This window comes from Fringilla coelebs (assembly GCF_963513975.1).
Source record: "Fringilla coelebs genome assembly, chromosome: 8".
Taxonomy (NCBI): domain Eukaryota; kingdom Metazoa; phylum Chordata; class Aves; order Passeriformes; family Fringillidae; genus Fringilla; species Fringilla coelebs.
Genome location: NC_140066.1, coordinates 16553753 through 16569712, shown reverse-complemented (window position 1 = coordinate 16569712; position 15960 = coordinate 16553753). Strand labels below are relative to the sequence as shown.

The window sequence follows — 15960 nt, the reverse complement described above, 5'->3', positions numbered from 1 at the left end:
GTTAATCTCAAATATTCAGGCATTGAATCATGATTTAACAGCACTGTGGGGACTTCCTACTGGTCTCTTATTCATCATAGTTATTAGCTGCCCTTTGGTTGTGCTGCTAGTCTTTAGTATTTTTGTGTTCACAGTTTTCCATGAAACATGGAATTATTCCTGGGATATAGATACACCTCAGGCAAATTACTCACTCCTTTCACTCACTGTGAAAACCAGTAAGTGTGCTGCAAAGCAGCTTCCCACTTTGTTAAAGTGTGTCCTATACCTGAAACCTCTGGGCCATGCTTCCTTTTTTCTCTTCCTTGCACTCTTTTCATTCCTCTCAGTGGGAGTAAACTGGATTAACTTGAGGGTATGCAAGCACTGTCATCAAGCTGTAGTTCTCAGCCTGAACAGATACATTGCTGAGAGAAAGCAAGGGTTATTGAATATTACAATTTCTTCCTTCTGTCTCATCCAAACAAAAGAACAGAGCTCCCTCTTATGCCTTAAGCATTTTTAAAGTTAATATATTATTCTTGAGTAGTAAAAAAAATATAAGTAGACAGAAGGGCTAAGTGCCTTAATAGCTGTGCAGTGCAGCATCTTCTCACTGTGTACAGATAAGGCAGAGAGGAGACAGGTCTGTACAGGAGGAGGAGCAAAAAGCTTTGATGTATAAGCAAGGGCTTGAATGTGAAGGATTAATACAGGATGTGACTCGTGGAACTTCTGCCAGATGTGCATGTTTTGGGTTGGCAGTAACTGGGTCAGGCACTGACCTTCTGTCTGGTTTGCACTAAGGGATTGAGGTGTTCAGCATCTGGGTATTACCAATGCAAGAACAGAAGGCAGAGCACAGTCTGTGGATTAGCAATGTCATATTACAGGGCATGTGGTGACAGAATCCTAGAAATTGCCTTGGGTTCAAGAAGTACTGATTGCCTAAAGTTTTAATTTGTCTTCTATAAATTAGTTTAATGTAGAGGTGCTGACCTGACTAGGTGACTGATTTTTGTGTGCGAAGGCTAAACTAAACAGTTTCATTTACCTTTTCCAGGTATTATAGGATAATTGGACTACCAGTGTTGCAATGGACTGTTCTAAAATCCTGCTTGCAAACTTTATTTTAATGAAGAATTGTCAGAATCTTTAAAACATGCAATGTCAGGAACCCTGCAAATTGGCCTTTGAGACAAACCTGATCTGTTTGTGCCTCTTTTTGAGGTGCTGAACATCTTCAGCACAGCTTTGTCCTGATAACCCTGTTTAAAATGCTAGACTTGATTCCTTGGCAGCACTGTGCTTGGCTTCACATGGGCCGTGTTGTCCTGTGGCTCCTGGCAGAGTCTCTAAAATGCAAGCTGCAGACTGCTCCTTATCTCCCAGGCATTAAAATACCAAGAGGACCAAGGGCAATAATTCTCATCTTGTGGGGAAGGAAATGCCAAGTTCTGTACTGGCAGGAGCAGTACCTGTCTGGAAAACATGGAGGGATTTGACTTCTACCTTCAGCTTCCCCAGAGCCAGCATGATACAGCAGCTCAAATGGAGTTTCTCTGCCTCGGGTGCTGTCACATCTCTAGTTTAACCTGGTTTGATCTTTCAGTTTATACCCATAACCCCAACAGGCATAGAAACACCCAAAGGATGACACTGTGAGGTTATTTCCCTAAGCTTACTTAGCAAGTGGCTATTCAGGAGTTAGTGTAAATTACCATGTAACGCAAGTGAGATGTGGGCCTGGCATTGTCTTCTGAAATTCTCATGTTCTAGTTAAAAATATTTCTTTCTCCTAGATCTTGTCACTATGAAAGCTGTGAGAATCCTTGTAATTAACACCCTTTGAGTCCTGCATGAGCCAGGAGGAGGGAAGGAAGTATCCAATCTCCTTTGCCTGCTTTTATACCTTACTGGTGCTATAGGCAAGCCTGTCAGTACTCTCCTAGGTTGACCTGGCCTGTTTCAGGATACAGCTGTTGCTCTTCACTGTTCAACCTGGAACTGTGGCCCAAACCAAACTCATGTGCTTTGCCACTGAGACTTACTGGAACTGCCTGGTTGGATAAACAGCACTCAGTCACCCTAGGACTGTATTTTGTAATGTTGGACAGCAGCAGATGTTTCAAAGGATAGTATGTGTGAGTTGTGCTGAACAAGTTTTAGCAACGTTTCCTTCTGGGGAAATTTGTTCTTGACCCATTTAAATTAATTACTTGCATTACTATTATCATCATTAAAAATGGAAGTACAAATACTTGATCCTCTAGGTGCTGTACAAATACTGTGCACTATTCTTTTGTCATTCTTTTTTTTCCTAAAGTGTAAGAGTTTATATCCCTAACATTTAAAAACTATTTAATGTAATCAGCCTTCATCTTCCATATAAATGTTTAATTTTTTTTGTTTTAATCTAACTAAGTTCTCAATCCCAGTATTTTCTGGCAATGAAAACCATTATAATTTTATTCTCCATAGCACATAATTTCTTTTTATGGTTCCTGAATCAATTGCCTTTTGTTTTCATTAAGTACCATCTGTCCTTGTGTTTTCAGCCATGAGAGGAAATAAGGGGCCTGGCTTTATATTCTGTTACACATTACTGTAGAGATTGTTCCTTTTCTAAGACTGTGGCTTCACTGTCTCTCTTCAATCCAAACGGTCTAGGTGTCTGATAACATGCTGACTGTCTCTCTGCGTCTTCTCTTTCTGATGGATCTTTAAACTTTGGTAAACAACTGAATGCAGTTTGCCAGGGGAAGCTGTATCCCCTGCTGATTATTTGAGTACAGTTTTCTATAGCAGGCTATTCTGTAAGTGATTTCAGTGCTGTGTCTGTATGCTGGAGATAGTTTAAACTTGCTAGTGTGGTTTTGGTGGCAGCCTTGCTTCAAGGGGATGAAAACCCACTGAGGTTAGCTCCCCATGTGTCTCAGGTAGGTGCAGCAGTCCCACTGAGGTCACAGAAATTGCTGTAGGTCTGTCTGGAGAGCTCTGGGAAGGGAGCACCTGTTTAGATCTTTCCCTGTGCTGACATACATGGAGGGCTGAGACAGTCCACCTTCACAGCATTAGTCCATTCCATAAGGCTAATGCATGTGCACTGGTTCCAGGAGCTGAGAGCTCAGTCAGTGGTGGCTGCAGCTGGTGGCTGCACTGTGCCACATGGATTCTCTGAGAGAACTTTCCATAGCAGAGTGGCACATTGTGGTTGTGTGAGAAAGGGAACAACACTATGAGTGGCTAGGAGTATTGGCAGGAGTAGAAACATGGCTATTGTAAGGATCTAAGGAGCAGCTCTTAGTGCTGCTCCTATCCTTTGAGAGAATACTGCAGTCCTCCAAAGGCTGCCCCAGTCCTCCAAAGGCTGCCTCAGTACTGGGGTCTTCCTGACCTGCAGTACCTGCAGTGGTACTGTCTCAGACCTGTTCACACATTGACTACCTGAACCTGGATTAAAGATTTATCACTTTCTTGTGGCTGAACACTGTTCTGATGATTTCTATGAATTATGTTCTATGCTATAATTAATCAGACAGCTGTTTATTAACCTGGACATGATGTTAATCATCCTTGTAATCTCTGTAAACCTGTAGCAGAAAATAACAGATCAGTTTCTCTAAGGTACGACTGAAGGCATTGGTGAGGAACAAGCAAAGTGGGCATTTGCTATCTCAGGGGTAACAGAGGTAGACCTGCCTTTTGTCTGTCTTCCTTTCTTTCTGAAGCCTGTATCCTGAAGTCTTTTCACCCCAAAAAAGCTTCAGTGATTCATCGACCACTTGAAAAGAGATTTTTATGTGTATATTCAGCAATCAGATGAAAACTTCGGAGAGATGAAACTATACTGTGGTATTTAACGCTATCTTGATAGACTCACTGGGAGTTTCTCACAGTTAGAGAGAACAGAATCACCTCTGGTGGTAACCAAGGTGGGACTAGTCCTTGTAGAACAAGACACTGTGACCTGGACTAATGCACATCTCCTGGGCTGTGTTTTCCCTTGTTTGGAAAAATATTTAATTTTCCACATCAGAAACTTGTTTGTGTAGTAGCCCACTGAAGTCCTATTAAAATCCTTTTCTACTAAGGGCTGAGTACCTCTGAAATCAGTCAAGTGCCAAAGCTGTTATGTCCCCTGGATCACCACCAATGGCTCACAAGGTATGCTAATAAATGGATTATACTGTGACTGTGTGGGGCTCTGTCTTATTTTTAATAAAGGAATCTGTTCCAAGGGCAGACGTTAGGGTTTTTTTCAGCACTAAGTTAATTAAATTTTTGTATTAACATTATTTTTTTAGAAGCTTCAACATGCTAAAGCATGTCACGAAGTCAGCATCACGTTAGATGCCATTACAGTAAAAGGCAAAAATTCTTCAAATGTCACATTTTTTGCCATTTGGGACAGGTAAAGAGCAGGTCAGCTCATTGCATTTAAAAAATTAACAGGCTTTAATACATCAGCTTTCTAATTTGTTGTTTAAGGTGATCTTCCCATACAAACATGTTTGGTGGACATAGTCTCCTTTTGGTCCACAATACCTGTGCCATCACTCTTAAGAATCAAAGCCAGCCTCTGGAAAAGTAAAGTGGGATAAGGGAAATTCAGTTTGAGTGAGCCATTGCTTCAAGAACACTGTTATACTCCACCCCTGCTGCCCCACCACTGAAACCTGAATTTCTGTTAAAAAAGTCTGTTTTGAAACATGGTCCAGCTCCTTGCAAGGTATGCAATGACTTTTCCAAGTCATTAGGGTTAGACTGAAGCTTGGTGTAGCTGATGCCTCCAGACTCCAAGAATTATAGTGTTTATGTTTTTGAACATACTGACTCCAGCCTGCTTTGGAAACCAACATGCACTCACTGAAGAAAGAACTGCTTGTAGTTAACACTTTCCTCACTTCATGTCTGCCTTTGGGGTTTTCTACACCTACCTACATTTCCCTTCTTGCTTGTGTAAAACTGGGAAGTGGAGTTAAGGCATTTTAGCTGGTCTTCCATGGGTCATCAGGCACTGTTTCATCCCATCAGTCTTGCAGGGCGTCTATAGCCGCTGCCCGGAAAAGAAACAATGTTGAAGCTGTGGTCAAGGTTACAAATCTGCCAAATGTCATTTTGTACTAAAGCACTTGACTACTGCTTTCCTGCGGTAAAAAGGCTGGGGAGGAGCGTATGGCATGAGCTTACTTGTTTCAGATGGGCTACTCTTATGACATCTTTGGACTTTGAAATATGAATGAGGAGGACACTGAGCTTTACTTCATGTGATTTTCTAACTAGGATAGCTACCATATTCATTGGGAGAGAGGAAGAAGAGCATTCAGGCATCACCACTGACATAAAAAAAAATCTTACTTGGGTACAATCCTCTTTCTAGCGGAGGGACACAGAATACTGTTCAAATTGCCTTAGTTTGCTGGGCTGAGTCCCTGCTGCTCTTAAACTAACCTGTTTAGAATGGGTTCCTGGCATTGGTAGGAGGTTTTTATGGAATTCTGTTCATGTGCAAAAGTGAAAAGAGGAAGCAGAGCCAGCAAAATATGGATGGTCCAGCTGGAGTAATTTATGTTTAGAAAAATACTTTAGATTTAAGATGTGCTGATGGAGGACAGGTGTAGGACAGACAAATTTAAACAAATTGGTGAAACTCCAGTGCACCACTTGATCTTCTCCTCCCTGCTTTTCAAATCCCACACATTCTGCCAGAAATAACAGGCACTGTTCTCTTTGCAGATTTTCAAAACTAGCCTGTCACCTGAAAGGAAGAACCAACTTCTTTGGATCAGCTTTACTAATGAGAAGCTGTCTCGCTCTGTCAGCTAAGCAAAAGACCTTGTTTCTCCAATCCCTTTATACCTGCAGTGGCTTTCATGCACACATCAGGGCAGCTAAGGGCTGAGCTGGGAACAGGGGGAACTCAGTGCTGTTCAGTTGGTGCCCAACAGAAGAAACAAGCTGGCAAGAATTAAAATTTCAGCAAGTTAATCCTGTTGGGAAGGGTTTGCTGAGGATGTTTTGGTTCCCAGCCCCTGGCAGCCCTGGGGTTCAGGAGCCAGCAGCAGGTACTGCCAAGGGTACTGCAGCCGCGTGCTCTCCTGTCTGCCCACCTGCCAGCCTGGACAGCACCCTCATCACGGCAGAGACAGGAGATTTACTGTGGCAATGTGAGTGGACAACTCAGCTGAAACCACTTCAAAAGTGTATACTCTTCTGTCACTCTCTTCTTGGAAACAGGACAGGACCACTTCAAACAACAACGAAACCCTTTTCTTTGCAATTTAACTAATCTGCTCTGTGTAAAGCAGAGCTGTATGAAAAGAACATGTGCTTCTGAAGGTTAGTTCCTCGCTCTTTTCCCCCTTCCCCACTCACATGTACAGGCTTGCTGCAAGTTAAGTAGGATTATAACCTCTGCTTGTGGGATTTTAGAATGAGTAACCAAACATACCAGGAAAGCTCCTTTGCTTCAGGTTTACTATTTTGTTATCTCTTGTAAGACTAAGAAACAGATTCTGTTATTCAGCACAATTATACTGAAGTCTCATCAGAAAGCCTTTTAACTCCCCACATGCTTAAGCCACAGCTAGGTTGATTAAGACTAGAGAAATCTTTATTTTCCTGCAAGGCTTGTCTTCAAGTTACATGGGTTTAACAATTTGGTTAAACTGATGCAACTTTGTGGTTGAAACTTAGGGGTGATGCACTATTTGACTCAGATGCCTCTGTTTAGATGAGTCAGGAGTGACCACACACAAGATTCCTGAAGAAATAAGCAAAGAGCATGCCACTACTCACTAAACTCCTACTACTATTACATTTAGCCATCCTAAATAAATACAGTCCGCTAAATTTAACACTAAAGGTGATGACAGAATTACACAAATCTAGTTACCTTCTCCCAAGAAGATATGTGAAATAATTATATTGGGGAATGCATTAAAGTTTTGGATAGGAAGTTTTATAGGATCTTGTCACAGCATTTTGCAGGAACATGGCTGAAAATGAAAATCTGACTAAAATAGCTGGTAACCTTTGAGGCAGTGCACAAAACAACCACTGTCAATACCTGCTAAGGGCTGGTCACCTGCCTAGAGAAGAGAGATGAAAATAGAAGCAGCAGATTTAATCTGAGAATCTCTAAGTCTCATAAAGGAGGATCCTGTTGAAAGAGCTTACCTCCTGAATAGACCAGGGGTATGAGATCTGCAGGTAGAATAGGTGAACACTCTTTACCAATAAGCATTCAGATAATTTTAAGGTTTGATTGATTTTACAGAGTACTCTACAATAAATCCTACATGATCAAGTGAATAGGTCTAGGGAAATTTTATTTTCCCCTCCTCACTTATTACAGAAAAAGATAAGTGACTGAGGTGTTGTTTCTGTATCTAGCAGTCCGGGTAGTTTTCAGTCATCATGACATAATATCATGGTATCATATCTTTGTTAGTGTCTCCTCTGTCTTACACAAAAGAGGCCAGTTAAACATATGGAACTGGAACAGCACTGACCCTTAGCCACACCCATAAGCACAAAACTTGTCAGGTGTGTTTTCTGAAATGAAGCGTCGCTGCGTGGTTGTAGCAACCACACTATTTGTAAGAGAAAACCTTATCTTAGATTGACAATTTAATTGATGATTGAACTTCCCATTGGGATCTGATGAGAGGTAGCATGAACTCAAGTTTTAAAATAAAACCCCTCACATCCCTAATTCCATGGTTACATTATTTTTCTAGGGAAAGACTGTAGAGAATACATACCATTTTACTGTCCATAATATTGTACACAGTTGTTCTTGCATTTTAGAATCACCTTTTCTTGGCAATCTTTCATCCCTATTTTTAAGTACTAATGTACCTGTTATTTATATTTTGAAAGACTTTACTGCTAAGAAGCAGCTATAGTGCACATTTTGCTATGGTGAGTTTCATCTGAAGGAGCAGGTTCTACAGCATGGGGGGAAGCTTCTGCTCCTGAAGATATGAGAAACATGTAAATACAACAGAGCATTACTTCACTTAGCCAAGATGTGCTTGCATACATTGCAGAGCAGTGCATGTTGGCCTTGGCATGAACAAATGGGCTTCCTATATTCCCTAACAGTTATCCTTCACTTACCAGCTGACTGTACCCTCAAAAACAAATACAGAAACCTGTCTTCTGCAGCAAAGGTGTGTTAAGGGTCAGCTACTGCAGCACTTGTCATTTTTAATTACTAGTTTTGATTTCTGAAATTGTAGATTGCTAGAGAAGGAGTGTCACATTTATCAATTTTCCTTGATTATTTTTTGGTGAACTGAAAATATGCCAAGGAACTATTGTCTGCATCAAAAGAGTCTTCTTGGAGTACTTAGGAAGCTTTCAATGGTATAACATGGCTCTCTAGACAAACTGAGTTATGAATTGCTGAGTTTCCATAAAGGATGTATCTAACCTGCTCTCTGGGGAAAGGAGAGAGCTATTATACTGCTTTCACAATCTTTTCACACTGGCTAAGGAAATGTCCAAATGTGATACTGATTGAGAAAAAAGAGGACTTGCAGTGTAATGGTTGTTTTCTTTCCCCTCTGCAAAATGGAGAACATTTCAGTTCCCTTTAGCTTGGTGCTTCTATCTGTGAATGTATAGTGCATATTAAACCCTGCCAGACTGTCAGCTTTGGTAATGGCAGAAGAAATGTGAAAACAAAAACAAATGCTCCTGCAGGTTAGTGTGAAAGGAAGAGGAAAATATATTTGTATCCTGTGAATACAAGATGCCAGACAACATATGCTCAGTAATCCTTGCAGGCAATATTATCTGTAAATGCCATCTTCTCTTTCTGAAGACTAGCAGTTATGTTCCTACATGAGGTCTTAGCCATAATTGTTGTCTCCTGCTGTATAACAGTAATTTTAGCAGCTGTTGCACAGTGTTTCCCTCTCTTTTCCATGTGTGTATGTATGTATGTACTAGTCACTTATCTCAGAAATGGTGAATTTAGTTTTGAATAAGGCTTTATTCAGGCATGGGTTCATATTCTCTAAGATCCCAGAGACAGCAGCTTGGACAACATCAGTTCAAAGTCTTCTGTGGCAAGGATTAGTCAAAGATTGGAAAATGCTTAATCCAAATTTGGGAAATTTAGGTTGCAGTACCTCAGGACAGCTTTGCTTTCAGCTTCCTGGAATTCATTGTCTGGAAAAGCTTTATGCATCTTGTACAGCCATTTGCCTAGTTAGAAGCAGAGCAAGGAGCAATGAGCTGTCTGTTGTCCCTTCTTTTGTGCTAAAACAGTTATTTGCTCCATCTGTTGTACAGACCTAGTGTTTTGAAATAAATAATGGTGGCTGGTTGTTATGTCTGTGGAGATGTTTAATATCTGTTATTAATTATTATTAGTTATTAATTAAGTGATCAGTATAGCATGAAACAGTGATCATCTAGGAGGAACAGGAACTTTTGGCAGTTTGCCATAGTGCCATAGTTCTAGAGCACAAAAATCTATTACTCTGCACATCTTAGACACAAAGCCATATGTGTGCTTTAAGAATTTGCCTTTGCTTGTCATTTCTGAGTGCATTATCACATGCAAAGAGACAATGAAACCTTTGTTGAGTCAGAATGGAGCTGAACAGCTGGGTCCCACTGCACTTGCAGTGAAAATCTCTAGAGTGCTGTATTTTGTTATCGAGTCTGTATTAGATTCAAGCCATAGCAAGGATGTGTTTTACTTTCCATACAATCAAAAATAAAAAACATGCTGGATATGACTTGCAGTGTAGCACATGACTCACCAGTGAAAAGCAGACACTTCGGAGGTGCAATGCAGACTCATTGACTTTTAGTCCCCAGCGAGAGCTTAAGACAGGAAACAAACGTAAATGTTGCAATTCTGCTTTAGGGTAGGCGTGTGCACTCACATGTGTCTCTCTCATATGGAATGCTGCATTCTGAAAATTGTCTGCATTGGAGGCAGAGCAATTCTCAACAGCAATTTTGTTTTTCTGAAATAGGAAAAGAAAAAAAGTACATCCCTGCAATTGAGAAAGCATCTTACTGGCAACCTTGTCATTTCTCCAGGATTTCTTACTGAATTTCTTTCTTCCTAGCAGAACACTGCTGAAATTGCCAGATATTATTTTTCACAGTCTCTAGTTTTTGTCTGTTGGAAGATCCACAAGAGGAAATACATGCCTGTCTCATGAAATAATTTGGCTGGGGAAAAAAATGGAAGAGTGCTTATGAACTTGTGTGCCTTTCCAAGCCATGAGGACAAGAAGTGAAGCACTCACACCTGCACTCCCTCATGTTGGCCAGGGCAGCAACACACCCAGGCCTGCTCTGCACAAGCCAGAAGACACATTTTTACAGGGTCTTGAAATGCACTTTAGGATGAAAGTGCAAATGTTCACTCTGCTTTGCTTGTTTTGTTATTTTCATCACCTCTTCCATGCTTTCAGCCCATGATGTTTAAGAAAGTGAAAGCAAGATTTCTTTGAAAACCTCCGTAACTTGTGGTATCCCAAAGCTGGAAGGAGTAATGGGAGTGAGGATTGTTACAATTTAATGGAATCAAACTCAATGTACTGAAGCCTCCTTATAATTAGTACTGTTTACTATTCCTCCTCTGCTCTGCCCTTTTTGGATGTAATGTGCATTCTCTACTGGAATTAGGTAAAATCTAACAGTGACGTGTTGCACATAATGTTGTCAAAAGATATTGGTGAGCAGCATCAGCCTTATGGCATCACTGTGTTTCCCTGCCCATTTCTGTCATTTCAAGTGCCACAAAATCTGAGTCAGGGTGCTGAATTTAACCTGTAGTTACCTCTTCACTCCTTGGACACAACACATTTAATTTCTTTTTTCTTGAAAATACTCTTCAAAATTTCAGCTGTATTTTTTTATTCTTTTCTAAATGCTTTTCTCTTATTAGGGAAACAGCTTTCCTAAGGTGAAATCCTTCTTTAACGCAACACTGCACCAAGTATTACAATGCCTTTGTGTATCTGTTTCTCACATGGCAGAGATTCTCTGCAATGCCCTTGACTCAGAGTGCTACTGATGTGACCCGCCAGAATTATCAGGCAGGTGTGTCTCTCTCCCGAATTACTGCTGGCGTGGCACTAACAGGTTCTTTGGCAGCACAGACTTGATCGAGTCAGGCATCAGCACAGGACAACTTTGGTGCAGGATTAGGCAGCACACGAAGCAGAACCTGGCATGCTGTGCTGTGGCACATTGCCTCCAGCTGGGTGTCGGTGTCGTGCCTCCCTGTGCAGTGCACCTGGGGGATGTCTGCCTTGGTAGCACTGAAGGACCTGACAGTTCAGTGAGTGACCTCTTACAGCTGATGGACACCTCAGCAATGCATCTTTGTGTTTGAAACCGTGAACTGGAAAGCATTATGTTTGTAAGGACAAACCATGTGGGAAGTTTCCTTTAAGATTGCAAGATTGCAGGCACATTGATTAGGGCCCTCGGTGAAGACTCATAAATTAATATAATTTTTCTGGATCAAGGACTACAATGAGATGAGAGAGATGGTTAGCGTTCCCAGATACATTTCAGTTTCTCCCAGCTTTACATTTACTGTTTCTTAGTATGTTATTCTCTTTTCCCTTGCTTCCCCCCTCCCCATCATTTGCTTTTCCCCTCTGTACAAACACGGGGAGGGAGGTGTAGGTCCAGCTGTTTGGCTGACATGCACTCAAAGAGCAAACTTATCCTTTGGTACTTAACCAGTCAACTCTCTCAATGGAGCAATGAACTAGAAGAACTCCAAGAAATAGAATTATAGAAAAAAGATTAAAAGAATGTGTTGCTTTCAGAACGGCTAGGATAGGAAGACATTAGCTAGCCAATCCAATTCCTCATGGACCTGGCAGATGAGTTATCTCCTCTGTTTGAGTTTTGCAGATGTTCAGACCCGAGCAGCTCCTCAGACCCTCCTTCCCTTCGGCCTCTGCCGAGGGGAGAGGCTCTGCGGCCCAAGGAAAGCGGTCACTGCACTTGACCGGGACTTATTCGAGCCACCGTCTCCTCTTTTCCCCCTTTGATCTTCTTTACTGTTGTTTTTGTTCTTAAAAAGAAAAAAATGTTACTGAGAACTCGTATATTTCTTTCATCTCCAATCAGATGATCACAGCTGAGTGATTTCTACCTCACGCATTCATCTTCGGTGCGTTCCGGGGCAATCCCCACATTTTGGCACAACTGGCGCGGGCAGGCACAACACACAGGCCTTTGTTTTGTTACGGCCCCTCCAGGCGGGCGCGCTGGGTGCGGCGGCGGCGGGCAGGCGCCAGCCGAGCCCCGGCCCGTCCCTGGGGACCGCGGGCTCCTTCCGCGGCACTGCCGGCGGGAGAGGCTGGCCCGCCCGGCATGCCCCGCGCGGCGGAAGCCGGAAGCGCGGCGGCGGAAGCGGCTCTCAGCTGGCGGGGGGTGTCGCAGGTGAAGCTGGGAAGCGCGGAGCCATCTTGGTGCCCGCGCCGGGCAGGGACGGGACCCGCCGGGGCCGCGAACCGCCGGGGCCGCGCCGGGCTCGGGGGCGTCCAGCAGGGCCCGCCGGCCATGGGCTCATAGAGACACCGCGGGGCCACCGCGACCGGAGCGGCGACGGGCTGCCCCCACCCTGCCCGCCGGGACCAGCGCTGGGCGCTCCCCGCCGGCCGCCGCCCGCGCCCCCGTGAGGCCGGAGCCGCCGCCTGCCCGCCCGCGCCGGTGCCGGTGCCCGTGACGAGCAGCCGGGAGGTCGCGCCGCCCCTCCGCGGGCGCTCCGGCCCCACCGGGCTGTTTTTAAGCCCCCGCGAGCGGGAGGGAAGTTGTTCCCCCCCAGCCCCCGCCGGTGCCCCTGCCCTCTCTCCCCTCGGTTCTTGCGCCGGGAGTGAGACAAGCACAACCTCAGGGAGACCCGGCCCTGCGCACAGACACCGGCGGCCCCCCCGCGGGAGCTCCGGAGGAGGAAGCCGGCCCCTTCCTCGTCCTGCAGCGCCAGGAGCCTTCGAACCTTCCGTGTGCCCGGCACGCACCTGTCCCGCCTGGAGGCAGCTCTCATGGACTAACCAGGCCCCTCCGCCTCAAGTACATTCTGTGGACATAAGCATTTTTTAACTTTTTAAAGAACTTTTTTTTTGCCCCCATGGAATTTTTACCAGCTGTCCCTTAGTTATTTCCTGCTTCTCTCATCTCAGACAGCGCTTTGTTTCTTCCTGGTACCGTAGTATGGGGATCAAATCAAAACCGAGATTTTAAGTGTTGCAAGAGCCCTCAAGTCCATTCACCTGTTAAAAGCGAGCAGTGCTGTTCCTGTCTTTCTTCTTTTCCCCCACGTCGCCTGTCGGATGTGATGGAACTCATGTTCGCAGAGTGGGAGGACGGGGAGAGGTTTTCATTTGAAGACTCCGATCGCTTTGAGGAAGACTCTCTTTGTTCCTTCATCTCTGAGGCAGAGAGCCTTTGCCAGAACTGGAGAGGATGGAGGAAGCAATCGGCTGGACCCAATTCCCCCACTGTCAAAATGAAAGGTGAGGTCACCCGGTTTAATTGGGATGCTCTTTGGATTCGTGGAAGTTGTGGGGCAAGGGGGGGGTGGCAGGTGAGGAGATCTGCAGAAGGAAAGTCAGAGCAGCAGAGAGAACAGAGAACTCCTTCCTATGTATTCTCCCGATTCATTGTCAGGATAATTTTTGTGCAAAGATTGAAACTGAGTTCACCGGGATTCTTAAGACAATGCTGTCTTTTAGGTGAGTTTTCACCTGGGTGCACTCATAGTATTGTGGTGCTGCTCTTCTGAGTAGATTCTGTGGGATTGCTCTTGGAAATCTGAACGCTGTTTTCTATAAACAAACTGCAGACTTGGCTGCGAATAACTGCATAGGTTCCCACAGGCTTTGATTGAAGTCCACTAAGGTTTCATAGAGGTTTTTGTTACTTCTATAAAGCTACTCATGTAAAGCCATGTAAGCCATCATTGTACAAGCAGTCCATTTTCCTTGTCTGATTCTTGGCATTTCTCCTTTTTCTAGTAAATTAGCTCTTTCTTTTGCAATAGTGGAGCAAGAGGGCCTTACTACTGTTGCAAAGAAGTCTGCAAACAGCAGTGTGCCTGCTTCAAGAGTTGTTTTATTTCCGTTCTGCTGATAGTAATTTATATTTAATAGCAGACAGCAAAATAGGTAACATTAGCAATTAATTTTATTTTTAATTAACATAGCTCTTAGCTCTTTGCTTGATTTTTTTTTCTTTTTAACAAAACTTGATTTCTTATTACTCTACTGTGTCATGACCCTGGAATTCAGGTGATGTTTGCACTAAGCAGAGCCAGACACACAGTTAACAGAAATTACACAAACTCTTTCTACTTTTCTTGTTATCTCCTGTTTCTTCAGGCCAGTGTCAGTACTTTTCCTGATCTTTAACCATCACCTGCCTCATTGATATCTCCCTATCTGGAACTGTAAAACTTTATTCTCTTTTGAATATTGCCCTTACATGAACAGGGAATGTAATTTATATTGAATTGAATTGGAATCTGGCCATGTTGTGCTACGGACAAATGTTCAGTTTTCACTGGTTTAGTACCATAAAGTACACTTTGCATTAACCATAGGCTTTCCAGAGCAGATTAAGTTTTAAATTCTACTCTGTAAAGAAGGGGAACTGTGTTGTCATTTTTAAAATCTGTGAGTCCTGAGATGCAGAAGTAAGCATTGTACATGGGGCAAAGCACATACATATTTAACTCATGTTTTGCATTAAGTCTTGTTGAACACGTTATCTTGCTAAAAAGGAGCTGAATTTTTAAATACGTAGTGGTGTGGAAATAAAGACATCTTTAGTTTGGCAGAGATGTATGGAATTGGTTTGCATGGCTCTGCAAGTCAGACTGATGTTTGCAAAGGTGTTTTTTTTTTGAACTTCTAGCCAACTTTTCTCCACTCCACATGAGTACATGTTCTTCTGGGTCTTGACCTAGTTCCTTGAGCTCTCTTGACCGAATTAAATCAAGCAGCAGTTGCTCTCTCTGCTGACACCCACTTGTTGCATTAAAAGGAAAAGATACTTCAGTAGATAGTGCATATTTGCAATCTTCAGGCTCTTTTCTGAAACGTAAAAACGTAATTGCTAATTGTGATAATTGCAATTATTTACATGATGTTGAGATGCTGCTATTCTGGGTTCTGCAGACTTGCGTAGGCAAAGCTTTTATTGCTTATACTTGGTTCATATATTTCAGATTTTATTAGACACCTAATTCCTTTGTATGAGAATCTTATTTTAACAGGAGGGACATTTTGAAAGGATACTGTTGCCTCCTTTAAGGCCCTTGCTGGCAATTCCCAGGCTCTGGTTAGAGTTATTTGTGCATGTGGATTTGTGGCCTAAATAATTATTTATTCACACTGTGAAGTCACATATGATACTATGAATGTGGAACACTTGCAGGTGCTTTACTGTACACAGTTGTGTTGCCAGAAAGTCTGGTCTGATGTGAGATCTGTCATAGTCTGGAATCTCCTTGGATTTCAGAACTCCTTTTATTGTTTTTAATACCTCTTCTTGACAGTGTTTTTGAGTCAGAAAACACAGAACTTGCGGGGTCCTAAGGTTGTTGCTTGCAGTGAGTCATTTCAAATGTGATAATTCAAAACTGAGCTGTGTGTTTTTATTTCCATAGTTTGCCATTTTACTGTTGCCTATGCAAACAAAAAGTGAGGTTAGAAACTAGGTTATTCTGTTAAATGCTAAGAGGAAGCAAGAGGAACTATATTCTGTTTGTCTTTTACTCCAGTTTGGAGCTCAGCCTGTATTTTGGTGTGGAATTAGTCAGACAAATTATGTAATAGAAAGGATTTCTAGCTTTTTCAATTGTTTTCATTTTGTCCTTTTAAGCATCTAGGTCTTTAGTTGGTTCAAAGAGAATCCCCCTAAGACGGATGGAAGAGTTGTTGGCTGTCTCTTAAACAAACAAACTACCTGCACACAGAT

General features: G+C 42.9%; 1 protein-coding gene across 3 annotated transcripts in view; it reads left to right on the top strand.

The window, feature by feature from the left end:
• Positions 1–12504: 12504 nt before the first annotated feature.
• ZSWIM8 (zinc finger SWIM-type containing 8) overlaps positions 12505–15960 on the top strand; it is a 75889-nt gene continuing 72433 nt past the window's right edge. For all 3 annotated transcript variants that reach the window (XM_084209949.1, XM_084209950.1, XM_084209948.1), the window contains exon 1: positions 12505–13496. In XM_084209949.1, the coding sequence (XP_084066075.1) occupies positions 13319–13496 (178 nt within the window). In that variant the 5' untranslated portion in view covers positions 12505–13318. The remainder of the gene's footprint in view (positions 13497–15960) is intronic.